General features: G+C 35.5%; 1 protein-coding gene across 1 annotated transcript in view; it reads right to left on the reverse strand.

Moving 5' to 3' along the window:
* LOC103252144 (myosin-8) overlaps positions 1–5,932 on the reverse strand; it is a 30,728-nt gene extending 24,796 nt beyond the window's left edge. Inside the window, exons 1-5 of the mRNA XM_008050755.2 lie at positions 5,921–5,932; positions 5,672–5,715; positions 3,838–4,077; positions 2,557–2,700; positions 2,316–2,472 (exon numbers count right to left, since the gene is read on the reverse strand). Coding sequence (XP_008048946.1) covers positions 2,316–2,472; positions 2,557–2,700; positions 3,838–4,047 — 511 coding nt within the window. The 5' untranslated portion in view covers positions 4,048–4,077; positions 5,672–5,715; positions 5,921–5,932. The remainder of the gene's footprint in view (positions 1–2,315; positions 2,473–2,556; positions 2,701–3,837; positions 4,078–5,671; positions 5,716–5,920) is intronic.
* Between the last annotated feature and the right edge of the window lie 12,601 nt (positions 5,933–18,533).

Genomic DNA, 18,533 nt, shown 5'->3' on the forward strand with positions numbered 1-18,533 from the left:
AGAATAATATCCCATTGTGTGCATACCTATATATTTGGCTTATTCATTCATCTATTGATGGACACTTGGGTTACTGCTATGGCCATGAGTGTACAAATGTGCTTTCAGTTCTTTCGGTTATATACTTAGAAGTGGAATTGCTGGATCATATTGTAATTCTCTTTCTGATTTGTTGAGGAACTGTCATTATATTTTCTACAGCAGCTGCATCATTTTGCATTCCCACAAACAGTGCACAAGAGTTCTACTTTCTCCACATTCTTGTCAGCATTTGTTATTTTCCATTAAAAAAAAAAACAAGTGGTCATCCTAATAGATGTGGGATGTATATTTTGTTAATTTTAAACACTTTTATTATGAAAAATTTCAAACATATACAGAAGTAGAGACAATAATATGATGAGCTTTCATGTGCCTATCATATAGATGAGACAGTTATTAACATTTGGCCAATTTTATATCATTTATACACCATCCCAATCTCACTGGATTATTTTAATGAAAACTCCAGGCATCATATAATTTTATTTGTAAATACTTCAATAAGAATCATAGACTTCTGAAGTCATAAGAGATCTTAGAAATTGCTCAGGCTAACTCTTTCACTTAACGATAAAGACGTTGAGACTCAGAGAGGAATAAGTGGCTTTTCTGATATGAAGTATATAGCTAGTTAAGGTCAAAGATATTTAGGTCTTTGATTTCTAGTTTTTATATTTTTCTGCTACCTGGCCTCTTTCTAGCTTTTAATATCACTATTTGACTGTTAGTAATACTAAATAAGGAAAGGGCCTGGAATAGTGAATGTTTGTGTTTATTTGCTTTTATTTTCCTTTTAGCCTTATTTACATTTCTAAAATATAAAATAAAGTAAAACAAATGTCTCTATTCATGTGACTGATACTTATTTTTATCAATTTGCAGATTTTTTAAATCTCTAAGTTTATACTGACAGATTTTAGAGAATTCTAAAATCTAAAAATCTATTCAGGGAAAATAGTTACAAATCTGGATGATATTTAGATGTAGATATAGGCATAGATTTTAGAGAAATGTAACATCCTATTCAGAGAAGTAGATGCAGATTTTGGATCATATTGAGGATGATTTTTTTGCCTGGTATAAGCAAAATCATGGAAGATCACATCACATCTAGTGGGAGCATAGATAAGAAAATAATATTCTGGTCTTTTTTGGAAATGCTGAAGTAACATTGACCAGATCAAATGCCAGGGTTCTGCATGATTTTACATGGAAGTCATGTTTGGGAGCCATAGTAACCATGGCTTTGGAGCAGCCCCAAAGCCTGGGGAGTGGGGACATCAGTGGGGGTGGTGGTGAACATAGCTGTGTAAATGCAGCTGCTGAGTATTAAAACCTCTGAAATGAGCCAGCATTTGGATACTTTCTGGGAGGTAGTTAGCTTCTGTTGACAACCAAAGAACAGTTTACTGGCATAGAACCTTTGTAGGATTGCTGGCCAATTTGTAATGGGAGATTCCTATTTTATCTCTTTCTCTCCCCCTTTAGAAGACAATTTTAAAACAACTGAAGAAAAAAACAAAAAAGAAAACCTCTTAGTTTCCAAAATTCCATGGAACAACAGGAAACTCAGGAATTTAGAATATTTCCAAAGGCAATACATTTGGTGTATGAAGATAAAATGTTTTAATGTTGCATTTGAGCCTATACATATCAAAGCTGGTTGCGTATGCTTTGATAAAGGAGGAATAACAGACTTTTATACAATTCTTAAAAATTTTTCTAAGAAAACAGTCTTTTTACCTCAAAGAAAAAATATTTTCTTTCATTCTAACAGAAAAGTGCTTCAAAATCTTTGTGAAGAAAGTCATAGATCTTTCATTACTCATGTTCTACCCTAAAGGCTGGCAATATTATCTGCATCATTCAAAAATAAAGACAATAATTCACATAGCTTTCTAGTTATGGTTGATAATTCTCTTCCTTGATTGCTGTGTTTGTGAATATATTTGAACTTTTTTCTATCTAATTTGCAAAGTAAAAAGATATGGAAAGCAATAATATGTTTACAGAGATCTGGTAATTGTTTCACCTAGGTTTCTTCTTACTAGCTGTGTAATAAGCATGGGCAGGACAATAAATTCAGTGAACTTCACTTTTATTCCTCTGTAAAATGAAGATGGCTGCCATAAAGAATGCATCACTACTGTGAAAGTTCTTTGAAAACAATTAAGCCCCATGTGACTGGAATGTATCATTACAATAAGGCTGGGAAGAGATCGATCAAAGATTCTATTTACACATTTCTGTAAATAGAGGCCTCTTTCACTCACCCGTCAGCATGAACTGATAGGCGTTGTCCGAGATGGAGAAGATGTGGGGCGGGGCCTCCTGGCGCTTTTTGCCTCGGTAGGCAGCCACCACCTCGGGATTGTACACCGGCAGCCACTTGTAGGGGTTGACGGTGACACAGAAGAGGCCTGAGTAAGTCTGTGAGAAAATCAGAACATTCAATATGTGGATCTTGCTTTTATTCAGAGGATTAAATGGAATGAAATGATTAAGGGCACTCACGTAGATCATCCAGGCTGCATAGCGCTCTTTGAGGTTATACAGCACTCCAGGTTCATGTAGATGGGTCATCATAGCCATGTCCTCAATTTTGTCGTATTTTGGAGGGTTCATAGGGAAGATTTGGTCTTCTCTGACAGTTAGAGTCTGACAAGTAATCAAGAGACCAGTTTGTTTTAACAACTGGTGGGACTGGGCTTGGTGGCTCAGCCTATAATCCCAGCACTTTGGGAAGTCGAGGCGAGTGGATTGCTTGAGCCCGAGGGCTCGAGACCAGACCTGGCGAACTTGGTGAGACCTCGTCTCTACAATAAATTAAAAAAAATTAGCCGGGCGTGGGAGCTCGCACCTGTGGTTCCAGCCACTTGGAAGGCTGAGGTGAAAGGCTCGCCGGAGCCCAGCAGGTTGACGCTGGGGTGACCATGAGTGTGCCACTACTCTCCAGCCTGGGCGATGGAGTGAGACTCCAACTCAAAAAACAACAAAAAACCCCAGTTGGTGGTAGGGTTTGTGTTTGCCTGCTTATTTTGGTATAAAACTATAGTTTGTACATACTTTGCATTATATTATTCAATATTCTTTTAGAAGACAAAAATAATTCATTTTGGAGTTTGACGTTAAGAGAATCTGTTTCCTATGATGAGCTATGACTACCTTTGTAAAAGATTTTTTCCTCCCACATTCTTTTTCTCATCCCAGATTTATTTATCAGTTTATATGCTTTTATTTTTAGTGGTTAAATTTTTTATTGTCCTTTTATTCATAATAAGAGTGGAATTCTTACATTTTTTAAATCTCTAAACTGTAACAATCTCTATAGCAAAAACTGTTGAATTGCTTTATAGCAATTGTAATTATTTAATCCCCATTTCTTTTTTCTGCATGATATTTGCATATGCCGTATTGCGGGAAGCAATGGGGATATTATTATATTATTTAACTAAGTAAATATTTAACTTTGGATAGAGGGAGCTAGTTTTAATTTCTCTCAAGTTTGGAGATTCAGATCAGAAAGTGGGGACTTGAAGGAAAATGGTGAAGGCTGATACTTGGGTTGAAGACCCATGAAGAGTTGGGAAGGGGAGACATGAGATTACTGCTGTGAATTCCCCTTGCCTTCCAAATCTAATGTCTATATGCTGACTAGAAGGGTGTTTGTATTGGCAATGGGTTTAGGGATTCCCATGAGTTGGGCTTCAACTTTTGAAATGAAGTGGATTAGAGAAATTAAAGTAAATTAGAGAAATAAAGTGGAAAGTATTTTTCCCTGATGTTTTCACTTACTGCTCCACCTTCAGTCTTTACAGTTACTTTCCCTCCTTCTTTGCTTTGTATGGTGCTCTTCACATAGGATTCCTTGGGCTCCGCCACAAAGACAGATGTTTTAGCATCAAAAGGCTTGTTTTGGGCCTCAATCCGCTCCTTTTCTGATTTTCGAAGATAGGGAGCGGCTTCCCCAAAAACAGCCATCTCAGCGTCCGAACTTGCACTCATGGCTGCGATTTGTTTCGCAAAGGATCCTGCCTGGGGGACAACACAGAAGAGAGAGAGAAATAAACAGAAGTTATAAATGTGAGTTAGGATTTGAAGTGAAAGAAGGTTGAGCATAGCTGTGTGGTAGCCATTCCTCCAATCTGACTTTCCCCAGTGTTCTCACATAGTCTCAAAGATTAGTTTGGAATGAGACTGTAATTTGAGACTTCATTTTTAGGACTGCAAATTTCCTTTCCAGATTACATATCTTGATCCTCAGGGATAGAGTAACTACAATTGAATTAGAGCGGAATTCTTACATTTTTTTTTTAATCTCTAAACTGTAACAATCTCTATAGCAAAAACTGTTGATGGATTGTTTTATAGCAACTGTAATTATTTAATCCCCATTTCTTTTTCTGCATGCTATTTGCATATGCCATATGCTAGGACAATCATATAGTTAGAAAATAAGTGTGTCTTGTTTAAATGAAAGTTAATATGTTCAAAGCTATCGAAAACATCTTTGCCTTTTAAGATAGCTATTTTCTCTAATCGACCAAATAATGATTTTTAACATCTACTTTATGTTGCTATTGGGTATTATATCTTTCAGTGGGTTGTTAGAAGAACCTTATAATACATTTTAGTACTCTGAATTTTTTTGTCATTTGTTTTGTTACTAAGAAACTTAGCATTGCCTTAATTCCAAAATCTTTTCTGACAGTCTCTTTTTGACATGAGAGATTTCAACTGTCACTTAACAAATCTAATCAGAGAAATGAGAGCTTCAGCATGAAGGCCCTTCGTTCCACATAAATTCCATGGGGTTTTTCTTTTAAGAGTACATCACATTCATGTAAGCCATTGTCTTCTGATTGAAGACACATCTCTGCAATATTGACGTGTTAGAGTCATTGAGTTTTTCCTTTATTTAGGGTAATAAATTACGTAGGAAAGGGCAGGTTTTCTGTTACATTTATCATGGTGTTTGGCCCCTTGTGACCTTGTAACCTTTTAAATGACTAATAATAAGTCTTTCTAATGATAAATAACAGTGAATTATCAAAAGTAGCAAAAATATTATAGTTTTTAACAAGGTGTTTGTTTGGGTTTATATTTTTGGTAAGAATTTCTCATAACATCAGTAAGGTTACCTGATCTCAAACCAGGCAAAGTGGGACCAAAGGAAGGCCCAGACGCTACCTGTATTATGACCACTTGTATACCTAATCCTGAGTTGTACCTCACATCTTTAAAATAAAAAAAAAAACTAAAAAAGAATATTTCTGGGGTGTTTAAAAATGTTTATAAAATGTCTTAAGTGTTCAGTGTTTTGCAGGAGAAGAAGGTTGACATGGACTTTTCTGTTGCCTCTGGACAGTTCTAAGGCACAGTTGAGAACTCACTGTCAAAGCTAATTCTGTCCTAAATGGTCTTTTAATCCTGAAACTCAAATGAGGGTAGTCTGAGAACAAGGCACTCTGAAAAGGGATTTTCTAGCATTTATAAACAGGCATTTGAAAATATGCTCTCCTGACATCATTGTAAAAACATGGAAATGTTTTGTTAATGTTAAGAATTGTTCAAAACTCCATTAGACCGTATCCCCTCTGTTATCAATAAATGAATAAATCTGTCTTACCTCTGGAGTTCCAGATGAAAATGCAGGTTCAAAAGTGTCCCACACTGTAAAACAACAAGTTTCTTGTTAGTGGTGCTCTGAAATTCTAGTAAAAGAGTTACAGAATTAAAATTTTCCTACCCTAAAGTTTGGCTCTATGAAAACAGAAGTCAAAGTTGAGAGGAACAGAGTCATGCTCAGAGATAGCTGTGGGTTCAAGCCCTTTCTGTCTACAGGGATTCTTCAAGTCCCAAGACCCTCATCACTTACCTCTGGGTTCTTGATGGAGGTAAGGAACAAGGGTTAGTCCTGCTTATATAGGAACTAAAGTGCTGATACTGCAGCTACCTCTTCTTTGTTAGGGCAAGACATTTGGCAACATGAGCCTTCAGCATAGTTTGTAGTGACATTTGGCATGTTTGGATATAATTAGAAATATTCATATCATTTTGAGTATGTGGACCAATCTCTATAAATAATTTGACAGGGACCAATCTGCTGGCAGAGAATGCTTTCTAGTGTGCTGGGAAGGAAATCTTTGACCGTGCCTCGTGGGGCCCCAAAGTAAGTTGTTAAGAGCTATATTCAATTTGGCAAACCCTTTCATGCATGCCTCTGGTAACTGAATGATCAGATACACTGGGAACACATTGCTGTCAGGGCCTTAACCACAATTTTTACCATAGGAACCCCTCCCTCCCACTCATTCCCTTGGACCACTGCCAAGGCTCACTCTTGGAGTCCTGGCTTGGGTAACAGAGTCAGTCTGAAGATTCTATACCGAGTCTCCACCATTGAGCCAGTGCCCACCCAGCCAACACTGAAAAAAATTATTAGAAAATAATATGTATTCATTGTAGAAAAAAATACAGGTAAGCAAAGAGAAAAATATCTGTAACCTATTATGCAGAAATAAATTAAGATATAGGCGTACAGGTGGGATCATATTATACACTTGTATATAGTACATATGTCTTATAATCTGCTTTATAATTAATATATCATAGGCAATTTTCATGCCACTAAGGTAATTTACCTTATTTTTAAAACAAATTATATTATGATTGTCCTTTTAAATTAAAATCTTTTCTTTTTTTAAAGTCAGGTAGATTGAAGTATAATTTACATACAGCCAAATTCACCCTTTTTAGATGATAGTTATATGAGGCTTGATTGCTTGTATCTTTAAAAAATTTTAAAACTTTATAGTAATATTCACTTATTTTGTTATATGGTCCTGAAAGTTTACACATACATTGATTCATGCAACCACCACTGCAGATAAGATGCAGAACGATCTAGTTCTATGAGTTTGAAAAATACATGCAGTTGTATAACCTCTTACATTTTAATTAGATAAAAATTAAAGACTTGTAGATTAAGATAAAATTCTTCTTTGGTGAACACTCACAATGCTGGTACCTCACTCCTTTCCCAAGATAACCATCTATACCAACTTGGTTTGTAATATTCCAGACATTTTCTGTGTGTTTACATATGTATTTTTTTGGGAAAACACTAGGATACTTGTGTACATATCTTATATAAGATAAGGGTGTCCTTATCTTTTTTTTAAACTTTTATTGTGTTGTATTATATTTTTTACTTTTATTGTTTCATGAAATATATTTGCTATATACTTTATATCTAGTTTGCCAATAATTTTGATCACAAAAATGAATTAAACAGTTCCATTTCTAGGTATATGCCCAAGAGAAACATTGAAAACATGTTTATATAAAAACTTGTGCATGAAGTTCACAGCAACATTATTCATAATAGCCCCTAACTGGAAACAATCAAATGTCCATCAACTGACAAGCAGATCTGTGTTTTTACACAAGAATGTTATTCAGCCATAAGAAGGAATGAAATATTGATAGATGTTACAAGATGGATGAACCTCAAAAATATTATGGTAAGGGAAAGAAGCCTCACACAAATGGCCCATATTTGATTATTCCATTCACTTAATATGTCCAGAATAGGCAAATTCACAGAGAAAGAAAGTTTTAGTGATTGCCAGAGAATGGGGAGAGAAGAGAATGAGGAGTGACTGAAAACGGACTTGGAGTTTTTTTGAGGGAGTGATGAAAATAACTTTGAGGAGCTACTAAAAACCACTGAATTGTACACTTTAATTGGTGAATTTTATGTTATATAAATTATGTCTAAAAAGAATCTATTATATTTATCAAAGTTTTTTTCTATATCTATTGAGATTACTGTGTTTCTCCTCTAACCTTTTATTGTAGTGAATTACATAGTAGATTTTTTTTTTCATTTTACCATCATAAAACTTATTGATGTATTATTGCTTAACTCCCTGCTGCTTTCAGTTTGCTGATTTTCATTGGAATTTTTCCATCTGAATTCATATATGACTAGATCAAAGTTTTCTTTTTTGTGCTATCATTTTTCTGGTGTTTGTGCCAGGGTCATTTAGTCCTGTAAAATAAATTGAGTAATTTCCCATTTGCTTCTGTTTTCTGCAATAATGTGCTTGATATGTGAAAGATCTGTTGTGTAGGCCCAGTGGGAATGAGAGATGTGGTTCCTGTTTTTGTGTGTGTACATGTAAGTAATAAGACAATTCAAATAGTATGTGGGTAAGAACATTATCAGCACCCCAAAAACTTCTCGTGATCTTTTGTAACATAACTCTTATTTCCCTCCCCCAGAGGTTACTACGAGTTCTCCTTTTGTGAGAATAATTGCTCAGCTTTTCTTTATGGTTTTAATATTTGTATATGCACTTCTAAACAGTGTAGTTTAGTTTTGCCTTTTTTTGAGCTTCCTATGAATACAACTTTATTTATTCTTTTTTTTTTTTGGAGTCTCATTCTGTCGCCCCGACTGGAGTGCAGTGGCCACTCCCGGCCACGGCAACCTCGACCTGCCTGGCTCCGGAGATCCTTCCGCCTCAGCCTGCCAAGTAGCCGGAACTACAGGAACGTGCTACCACGCCTGGCTAATTTTTTATTTTATTTTATTTATTTTTATACATATTTTTTGAGTTGGAGTCTCACTCTGTCGCCCCGACTGGAGTGCAGTGGCTGCTCCCGGCCACCGCAGCCTCGACCTACTGGGCTCGGGCGATCTTTCTGACTCAGCCTTCCCAGTAGCTGAAACTATAGGCGCGCGCTACCACGCCTGGCTAATTTTTTGATTTATTGTAGAGAAGAGGTCTCGCCAAGTTGCCCAGGCGGGTCTCGAACTCACGGGCTCAGGCAATCCACTCACCTCAGCCTCCCAAAGTGCGGGATTACAGGCTGAGCCACCGAGCCCGGCTTATTTATTCTTTAGTATCTCACTTCCTTTGCCCAAAATTATTGTGAGATTTTCCACAAAGTTGCATATAACCATGTTTTATATCCATCGCTGTATAGTAGCATACTATATGATAATGTGACAATTTATTCATTGTACTGCAGATAAATTTTGGGGCTGTTCCCAGTTTGTTTTGCTGTAGTTTTGCATTTTATTTTATTTTCAATTATTTTTGTATGATGAACATTAACTGTTACTTGTATATATCTCATTCTAGAAATAGTTAAGATTTCTTTTGTGGCTTTGTACATGGGTCAGTTCTGTTTGGTTTAAAACAACTTTATTTAGGTAGAATTACATACCTTAAAGTATTTAAGTATACAATTCAATGAGTTTAAACTTATATAGTTATGCAACCATTACAATCTACTTTTAGGACACTTCATCAATCTAAAAAGTTCCCTTGTGCTTGTTTGCAATCAATTCCCATTCAACCTCAAACCCCAGGCGACCACTGATCTTTATAGTTTTGTCTTTTTTAGATATTTTATATAAATGAAATCTTATAATATGTTGTCTTTTGTGTCTGGCATCTTTCCCTTAGCATGTTTTTGGGTTTCATCCATGTTGTTGCATTTGTCGGTAGCTCATTCTTTTTTATTGCTGAATAGTAGTCCATTGTATAGAAGTGCCACATTTTGTTTATCAGTTTACTAGTTGATGGACATTTGAATTCTTTCTTGTTTTTGGTGATTGTGGATAATGCTCTCATTAATATTCCATACAAGTTGTTGTGTGGACATTTATTTTCATCTTTTTCCATAAATGGTTATTGGGTATTAAAAGAAATGGCAAAGAGATTTGGAAGTAATAGGCAAAGGATAAAGCTATTTCTCTGAATGGAGAATTGCAATAGTAGAGTTTCTATTAAAAGAAAGCAAGTTTCTGGGAATAAAAAGCTTTTATCACAATGAAGTAAAAAGCCACCCTACCTGACACCAAAACATAATTTGAAAATGGAAATTAAACAGTATAATGTTAGTGTAGGTGATGACTAGTAGTAGATCAGTAGAACATGATACAGTCCAGAAATGGACTCTTGCATATATAGAAAGTTAATATAAGGTGCCATTTGCACTCACTAGGGGAAAGGAAAAACAATTCAATGAATTAAGATTGAGATGTCACATTTGAAAAACATTAAATTACTTCCTTGCCTAATCTATTTATAAAAATAAGTTCCAGATGAATTAATGTCTAAGGCATGAAAATAAAGCAAAACTATAAAAGTAATTTGCCACAGACCAGCACCAGCTGGGTTCAGGGTACCCCAAAAGTGGAGACGGCGTCGGCGATTGGGGGGAAGAATAGAGAGAGAGAGAAAGAAAGAGACTGGACTCCGGTCTAGTACAGAAGCGATGTGTGTTATTGGGAATTACAACGGGTCTTTTGTACACAAAGTCAGATGTGGGAGGGGCGTCCCCCACCCACCAGAAACCTTAATCCATGAAAACTTAATCAATGATTGCCTTTAAACCCTTTTCATATGATAATCTTAAAATCCCATAACAAAGGATAACCTAATCTGTGACTGACATATTCTATAAATCTTTTTTATCCTAAGCTGATTGATTTATGCCAAGTTAAACAATTCTATAGAAGCTTAAGTATTTACAAACGAAAGTGGCCCATCCCAGAATGTTTGGAATGTGGCCCAGTCCAAAGTTCACAGTGGGCTACCTGCAAGTAACCCAGCCGCATTCTTTCAACAAAATGGCTGTCTTCTAAAACTATATTCTACAATTTACACCTTCAATAAATCCTAAGATCATGACCCAGAAGCCTGTGACCAATACTAAGGCTCTTAAATGTGACATGAGTTTGAATTATAAGTTGTGTGAAAGCCAAAACTGCAGTTTGCGAAAGAATGGGAGCAATGAGCTTCTAAAGTTAGCTTGTGTTCGTCCCGGTCTCAGAGTTTTTATGTTTTGAGCTCACAGGAGCTTAATATGGTTAGTGCTGAGTAGAAAGGGGGAGGAAATGGGGTCAATAGCTCCCGAATGCATCCTAGTGGTCTTGGGGTCAATGGCCCTTCCTGATCCCTAACACTCAGTGGGCCTCCGTGGCCGGCTCCCAATAGTAATTGAAGAAATTATAGGAGAATATGTTTATGTCCTATGGGTAGGGGAGATTTTTAATAATACAAAAGACTGCACATTTAAAAAGTTGACCACATCAAAATCTAAAACTTCTCGATTATGAAAGAAAGTTTCCATAAACAAATTGAAAGATAACTGTCAAGTTAGGAAAAACTGTTATTAACATATATCTGATATACATTCTGGGGGTGCCAAAAAATATATACACATTTTAAGAGATATTAGGAGATGTTTGCTGTAATCAGAGGTGTCTGTATGCTGATGGTAACCACTTGGAGCATCTCTTGTAATTGCAGAAGTCGAGCATGACTTATATTCACCTTTTTGAGTATTGCAATTTTAATACAGTTTTTTCCTTACTTAAAATGTGTATATATTCTTTTGGCACCTCTGTATACTTGAAGGAGATATATATCCATATATTTTTATATATTTATTCATATGTATATGTGTCTCCTTCAAATAAAAAAGAAAAGAAGATATATGCAAATAAAAAATAGACAAATGATTTAAATAGATAATTACTGGAAGAAGCAATACACATAGCCAATAAACATGAAAACATACTCAACATCAAGAGGTGGAAGATCAAATAACAAAAAGCTAGTGAGTTTACACATCAGGTAGAGAAAAAAAAAGTTAATAGTGACAAATTGTGGTGGTGTGGGGAGGTAGATGCTGCCATATGCTGTAAGCGTGTAAATTTCCAGGGCAATTTGTGTCATCTTTCAAAATTTAAAAGTATAGTAATTTCACATCTCACTTTCTTTCCTATAAAAGTATATTGAAATAGGAAGGTATACTCAAGGCTGTGCATTTAGCTTTTCTTCTAATAGCAAATTTTCATAAGCAACCTAACTGTCCATCCAGTTACTTTGTAATTTAATTAAGTGGCCAACTGTTTAGTGATGGTGCTCTGATGATGCGATCAGTGGCTGAAACTTGACACTCATTTTGATCAGATACTTGGATCAGCATAACGCATTTTCTGCTGGTTTTCTTTGAGATTAATACTGAAGATTGAAAACCTCATTTTAAATAGCAATAAGCAATGAAGTAAAGCATTTTAATGGATAATATATATAAGAAAACTAAACTTTGAGATACATTTTGCCAGAGTTCAATTATTGGTATATTCCAACCCTTCTCTAACATAGTTATTTCTTCATCATTCTTGTATGACAACTCATTTCTTTTATCTTAGAGTAAAGGCTTTCCAAGGTCTGGCTTATATCCCTTGTCCTTGCTCTTCTTGCAGTATCCACTTACAACTAAGCCCAGAGCGAACATTAAGTTACCGTATCTAATGATCCTTCTGTTCTAAGAATCCTTGCCAGAAATTAGCTTACAATTCCTAAGATTCCCTTTGCCCTAAGAGTTCCTCTATTTTCTCTCTCCAGTGCATAAAAGCAGATGAATTATAATCACTTAAGACATCTCTACCTCTTCTAATGTAAAACTCTGTGATTATCTTCTCTTCAACCAAAGGAAATAACTTTTTTTTCATATAATTCTTGCCAGAGAGGAATATTATTTAGATTCATTTATGTTCTTGCATGTATTAATAGTTCATTTCTTTTTATTGGTGAGTAATACTCCATTGTGAGGATATACTATATTTTGTTCATCTGTTCTCTTGCTGATAGATATTTTCCTTATCTTTTTGTGGACATGTCATGTATTTCTTTTGGCTGAATAACAAGGAGTGGAATTGTTGGATAAAGAGATAAGTATATATTTGATTTATAAGAAATGGCTAAACAATTTTTTCAAAATAATTGTATTATTTTATATTCTCACTAGCAATGTGTGGGAGATGTATTTGCTCAACATTCTGACCGACATTTGTCTTGTTAGTCTTTATGAATTTAGTCATTTTTGTTGGGTTATAGTGGAACTTCTTTGCAGTTTTAATATGTATTTTCCTAGGCCAATGATACTAAGCAACTTTTAATGTGGTTATTAGACCTTCATGTATTCTCTTTATGAAATGTCTGAGACTTTTGCTCATTTTAATTGGATTGCTTTCTTTTTAATATTGTTTTATATGTGTTCTTTATATACAAGTAATTTGTTGAATATATGTATTGCATATATTTTTTCCCAGTCTGTGAGTTGCCTTTTTGTGTTCTTAACAGTACCTTGATGAACAGTAGCTTTAATTTTGAAGAGGGCCAGTTTTTCTTTTATATTCAGTGATTGCTGTATTCCTTTTAAGAATTTTTGCCCAAGATCACAAAGGTAGTCTTCTATGTTTCCTTCTAGTAGATTTATAATTTTAGGATTTACTTTTAGGTCTATTATCTATCTTGAATTAATTATTATATATGATATGAGTTATTTTTCTCCATGCACATATCTAATTGATCCAGCATCATCTGTTACAAAGACTTTTCTTTCCACATTGAATTGCATTAGCAACTTAGTGAAAAGTTAGATAGATAGATAGATAGATGGAGTCTATTTCCAAACTCTCTAATTTTCTCTGTTTTATTCCACTGATATAGTTTTCTACTTTTACACTAATATCACACTATCTTAATTACCATAGCTTTATAATAAGTTTTAAAGTCTGCTGGGCAAGTTTGCAAGTTCTTCGACTTTTAAAAAAATTCCCTTTATATATATATATATATTTTTTTTTTTTCTTTTTCTTTTTTTTTAGTTGGAGTCTCACTCCATCACCCAGGCTGGGATGCAGTGGCATGCTCACAGCCACCTCAGCATCGACTTGCTGGGCTCTGGTGATCCTTCTGCCTCAGCCTTACAAGTTGCCGGAATTATAGGTATGCACTTCCATGACTGGCTAATTTTTGATTTATTGTAGAGATGAGGTCTCACTGAGTTGCCCAGGGTGGTCTCAAACCCCTGGGCTCAGGCAATCCTCCTGCCTTGGACTCCCAAAGTGCTGGGATTACAGGCTGAACCACTGAGCCCAAACTTTTTTAATTTTAAATTTTCAACATGTGGGGTACAATTCAGGGTTAAGTGTACAAATGTTCATTATGCAGGTACCCTTGTTGATGAGGTGGACCCCCCCACCCCGGCAGTTTCCCACTACTGCCAATCTCTTTCTTATAGTATTACGATAGTTGTTCAAGGTCTGCTTATGAATGAGAACAAGTGATACTCAGTTCTTTGTTTCTGCGATAGATTACTTAGTATTATAGCCTCTAAGTCCATTCAAATTGCTGTGGAGTTCATAATTTTGTCCTTCTTTATGACTGTGCAATATTCCATAATGTATATGTACCACATTTTTTTTAACCAGTCCTCTTTTGATAGGCAGCAATGGTTGGTTCTAGGTTTTTGCTATTGTGAATAATGCTGCAATAAACATGCATGTGTAGGTATCTTTTTCACAGAGTGATTTGAGTTCCTCCAGGCATATTCTCAGTAGGGGGATTGCGGGGTTGTATGGGAGGTCGATTTTTATCTTTTAGGAATTGCCACACTGCTTTCTACAGAGGCTGTATTCGTTTACACTCCTACTAAGAGTGTAGAAGTGTTCCCCTTTCACCACACCCTCTCCAGCAACTGTTTTTTTTTTTTTTTTTTAGATATTGAAGATGGACTTTCTGATTGGAGTTAGGTGGTATCTCAGTGTGGTTTTAGTTTGCATTTCTTTGATGACTAGTGAGGCTGAGCATTTTATCATATATCTGTTGGCTGCTCATATGTCTTCTTTTGAGAAGTGCCTATTCATATCTTTTGCCCACTTTGTAATGGGGCTGTTTTTTTTCTTTTCGGCATGCTTGAGTTCCTTGTAGATCCTAAATACACAGTTAGCGAATATTTTTTCCCAGTCTGTGGGCTGTCTCCCCACTCTCTCAATGGTTTCTCTGGCTTTGCAAAAGTTTGTCAGTTTGATGAAGTCCCACTTGTTTATCTTTCTTTTATGGCATGGGCACTTGGGGTTTTGATCAGGAATTGGTTGCCAGTTTCAATTTCCGTAAGCATGTCTCCTGCATTTTCTAAGGCTCTTATAGTTTGAGGTTTTATGTTTAGATCTTTGATCTATTTAGAGTTGATTTTTGGGTATGGGGATAGGTACGGATCTTGTTTTAATCTTCTGCATGTGGTCAGCCAGTTTTCCTAGCACCATTTATTGAATAGGTTATCCTCTCCCCAGGAGTTGATGGTGAAGGCTTTGTCAAAGATGAGTTCACTGAGAAATTGATGTTTTGCTTCTGTAATCTCTGTCCTGTTCTATTAGTTTTTATGTCTGTTCTTGTACCAACACCAGGCTGTTTTGATTATTGTAGCTTTATAATAAAGCTTAACGTCTGAGAGTGTGATGCCTCCTGCTTTATTTATTTATTTATTTTGTTGAGGATTGTTTTGGCAATCCGTGGTTGTTTATGTTTCCATATGAATTCCTGTATTGTGGTTTCCAGGTCTGAGAAGAATGCTGCTGGTAATTTAATGGGTATTGCACTAAATCTGTAGATTGCCTTGGGTAGGATGGACATCTTAGCAATGTTGATTCTTTTAATCCACGTGCTTGGAATATTTTTCCATTTGTTTGTGTCATCTTTGAATTTTTGAGCAGTGTTTTGTAGTTTTTGTTATAAGGTCTTTGACTTCTCTGGTTAGGAAGATGCCAAGGTATTTCATTTTTTAGTGACTATTGTGAATAGGACTGTGCTTTTTATTTGGATTTCTGTTTGTTTATTGTTGGTATATAGAACTGTGTTTGACTTTTGCCACATTCATTTTATACCCTGAGACTTTTCCAAAGTCCTTTATCAGTGCAAGGAGGTTTTTGACAGATTCTCTTGGGCTTTTGAGGTATAGAATCATGTCATCAGCAAAGAGGGATGACTTAACTTCCTCTTTTCCTATTTGGATACCCCTGATTTCCTTCTCTTGTCTGATTGCTCTAGCTAGGACTTCCAATACTATGTTGAACAGAAGGGGTGAGAGTGGGCATCCTTGTCTTGTTCCAGTTTTCAGGGGAAATGGTTCCAATTTCTTCTTTGAGTAATGTGATAAATCACTGTAGTACCAATACTGAATGATAGACACCTTAGTTTTGTCTGACCTAAATGTTTTCTTAATGAAAAAGCAACTCATCTACAAAACACATCAGTAATTGCAGATCTGCTCTAGTTATATATTTGGTCCTCAGTTACCCCTGTCTTTCATTCCTGCCTTGTTTACATCCCAGAGACATTGTGAGGACAAAATGAAATAACCATCTATAGTTAGTTTTAAAATGGTAAAGCAAATTCCTGAACTTCATGACTGCCAGAGGATTACCAGAAGCAGCACTACCATGAAATGACAATTCAGTCATTCTTCACAGTTCTAGTGAAGTACTTGAATCCATGGTGAGTTGTACCTACTGAGCACACATTGAAGGATTTGAATACAGTCTATGCCTGGTAACATCACTGCCATCAAGCTGGGAGGCTGCCATCAAGCTGGGAGGCATGAGGCAGACATTTCAGAAGAGGTCATCAAGTGCTTTGTGCAGAAGGAATTCAGATTCCTTTTGACCACTGACAAAGCAGTCCTTAGTGAAGTGTTTGTCACTTTGGCTTCCAGAGGTCTGTTAGATTCAGCCTGGGAATGATGATTTAAATGATGGTTGTGTTCTCAAGAGCATCCATGGAGACACAGAGAAAATGGGACAATACTTTTCCAATGCTATTCCAGAACAATGATTTAAAATTCAGTTTCCTTAAGAACAGAATCCATGGTGAGCAGGGAATATGTAGCAGAATCTTTTCAATGCTATCCAGGAAGAATGATGTTAAAGTGGTTGCCTTCTTGACCGAATCTGTGGAGAACTGAAGGGTTGGTTTGTCGCTGGAGGGCCTTGTAATTGGTGTTGCTACTGGCTACCCCAAGTTCTTCAACTTTGTGCTACTTCTTTTTCAAGTTTGCTTTGAGTATTCTAGGTCCTTTATATTCCCATGTATATTTTAATATCCACTTGCCAATTTCTACCCAAAAAAAAGCATGATAGAATTTTGATTTGGTTTACATTAAATCTATAGATCAATTTGTGGAGAACTGACAGATTTACAATATTGAGTTTTCTAATCCAAGAACATGATGTCTGTGTTGCTTTTAGTTCTAATTTTATTACACAGAAAATGTTTACTCTTTCATTTCTTCATTAAGATGTCTGGGCTGTGCTTTTTTTGTAGGTGCCTCTTATTAGATTGAGAAAGTTTCTTTTGTTGCCAGTTTGCTAAGAATTTCTTTTATGACTGCATATTAAACATCATCAAATGCTTTATTGCATCTCTTGAGATGATATATGATTTTCTCTTTTACTCTATGAATGCTATGAATTATTTATTTTTGAATACTAAACCCACCTTTTAGTCCTGTGATAAATTCCACTTGGTCATGATTTATTATTGTTGTTGTTAATATTATTTCATATACAGGCATGTGCTGCATAATTATGTTTGGTCAAAAATGGTCCGCACATATGACAATGATCCCATAAGATTATAATACTGTATTTTTGCTGTACCTTTTCTATGTTTAGATATACATATACTTATAATTGTATAATAATTGCCTACAGTATTCAGTACAGTAGCATGCTGTCCAGGTTTGTAGTCTAGAAGCAACAGGCTAAGCCATATAGCCTACAGGTGTAGTAGGCTCTACCATCTAGGTTTGTATAAGTACACACTATATTTGCAGAATGAAATTGGCTACTGATGCATTTCTCAGAGCATGTCCCTGTTGGTAAGTGACACATGACTGTATGGTGTATTTGATTTGCAAAATCTTGTTGAAGATTTTTGCGTCCATGAAGAATATTGGACTGCAATTTTCTGTATTGTTCTTCTATTTAATTAAATTCTTCTTTAATTTTCATTATTTCCTTCTTTCTACTTGCTGTAAATTTAGTTTTCTCTTCTTTCCCCCTCTCTGCCTTAAGGTGGCAAGTTAATCTATTGATTTGAGGTCTTTCTTCTTTCTTAATATAGACATTTCTCAATATAAAATGATCTGTAAGCATGACTTTAGCCTCATCGCATACATTTTTTGTGTTGTATATTCGTTTTCATTCATCTCAAAGTATTTTCTGGATTTCCTTTTGCTTTTTGTTGACATACTATTATTCAGTAGTGTGTTGATTAATTTCCACATATTTTTGAGTTTCCCAATTTTTTTTCTCTTATTGATTTAGACTTTCATTCCATTTTAGTCAGAGAGCATACTTTGTATTATTTCTGTCCTTGTAAGTTTACTGAGATTTATTTTACAGCCTAGCATATGGTCTGTCCTGGAGAATGTTCCATTTGCACTTGAGAAGAATGTATATTCCATTGTTGATGGGTGGAGTGTTCTATAGATATGTTAGGTCTAGTTGGTTTATAATGTTTTCCAAGTCTTCTTTTTTCCTTATTGATTTTCTGTTTAGTTTTTCCATCCATTATTTTACGTGGGGTATTGAAGTCATCAACTATTATTATTGAATT

This window comes from Carlito syrichta, unplaced genomic scaffold (genome assembly GCF_000164805.1).
Source record: "Carlito syrichta isolate Samal-C Ts95f unplaced genomic scaffold, Tarsius_syrichta-2.0.1 Scaffold153648, whole genome shotgun sequence".
Classification (NCBI taxonomy): Eukaryota; Metazoa; Chordata; class Mammalia; order Primates; family Tarsiidae; genus Carlito; species Carlito syrichta.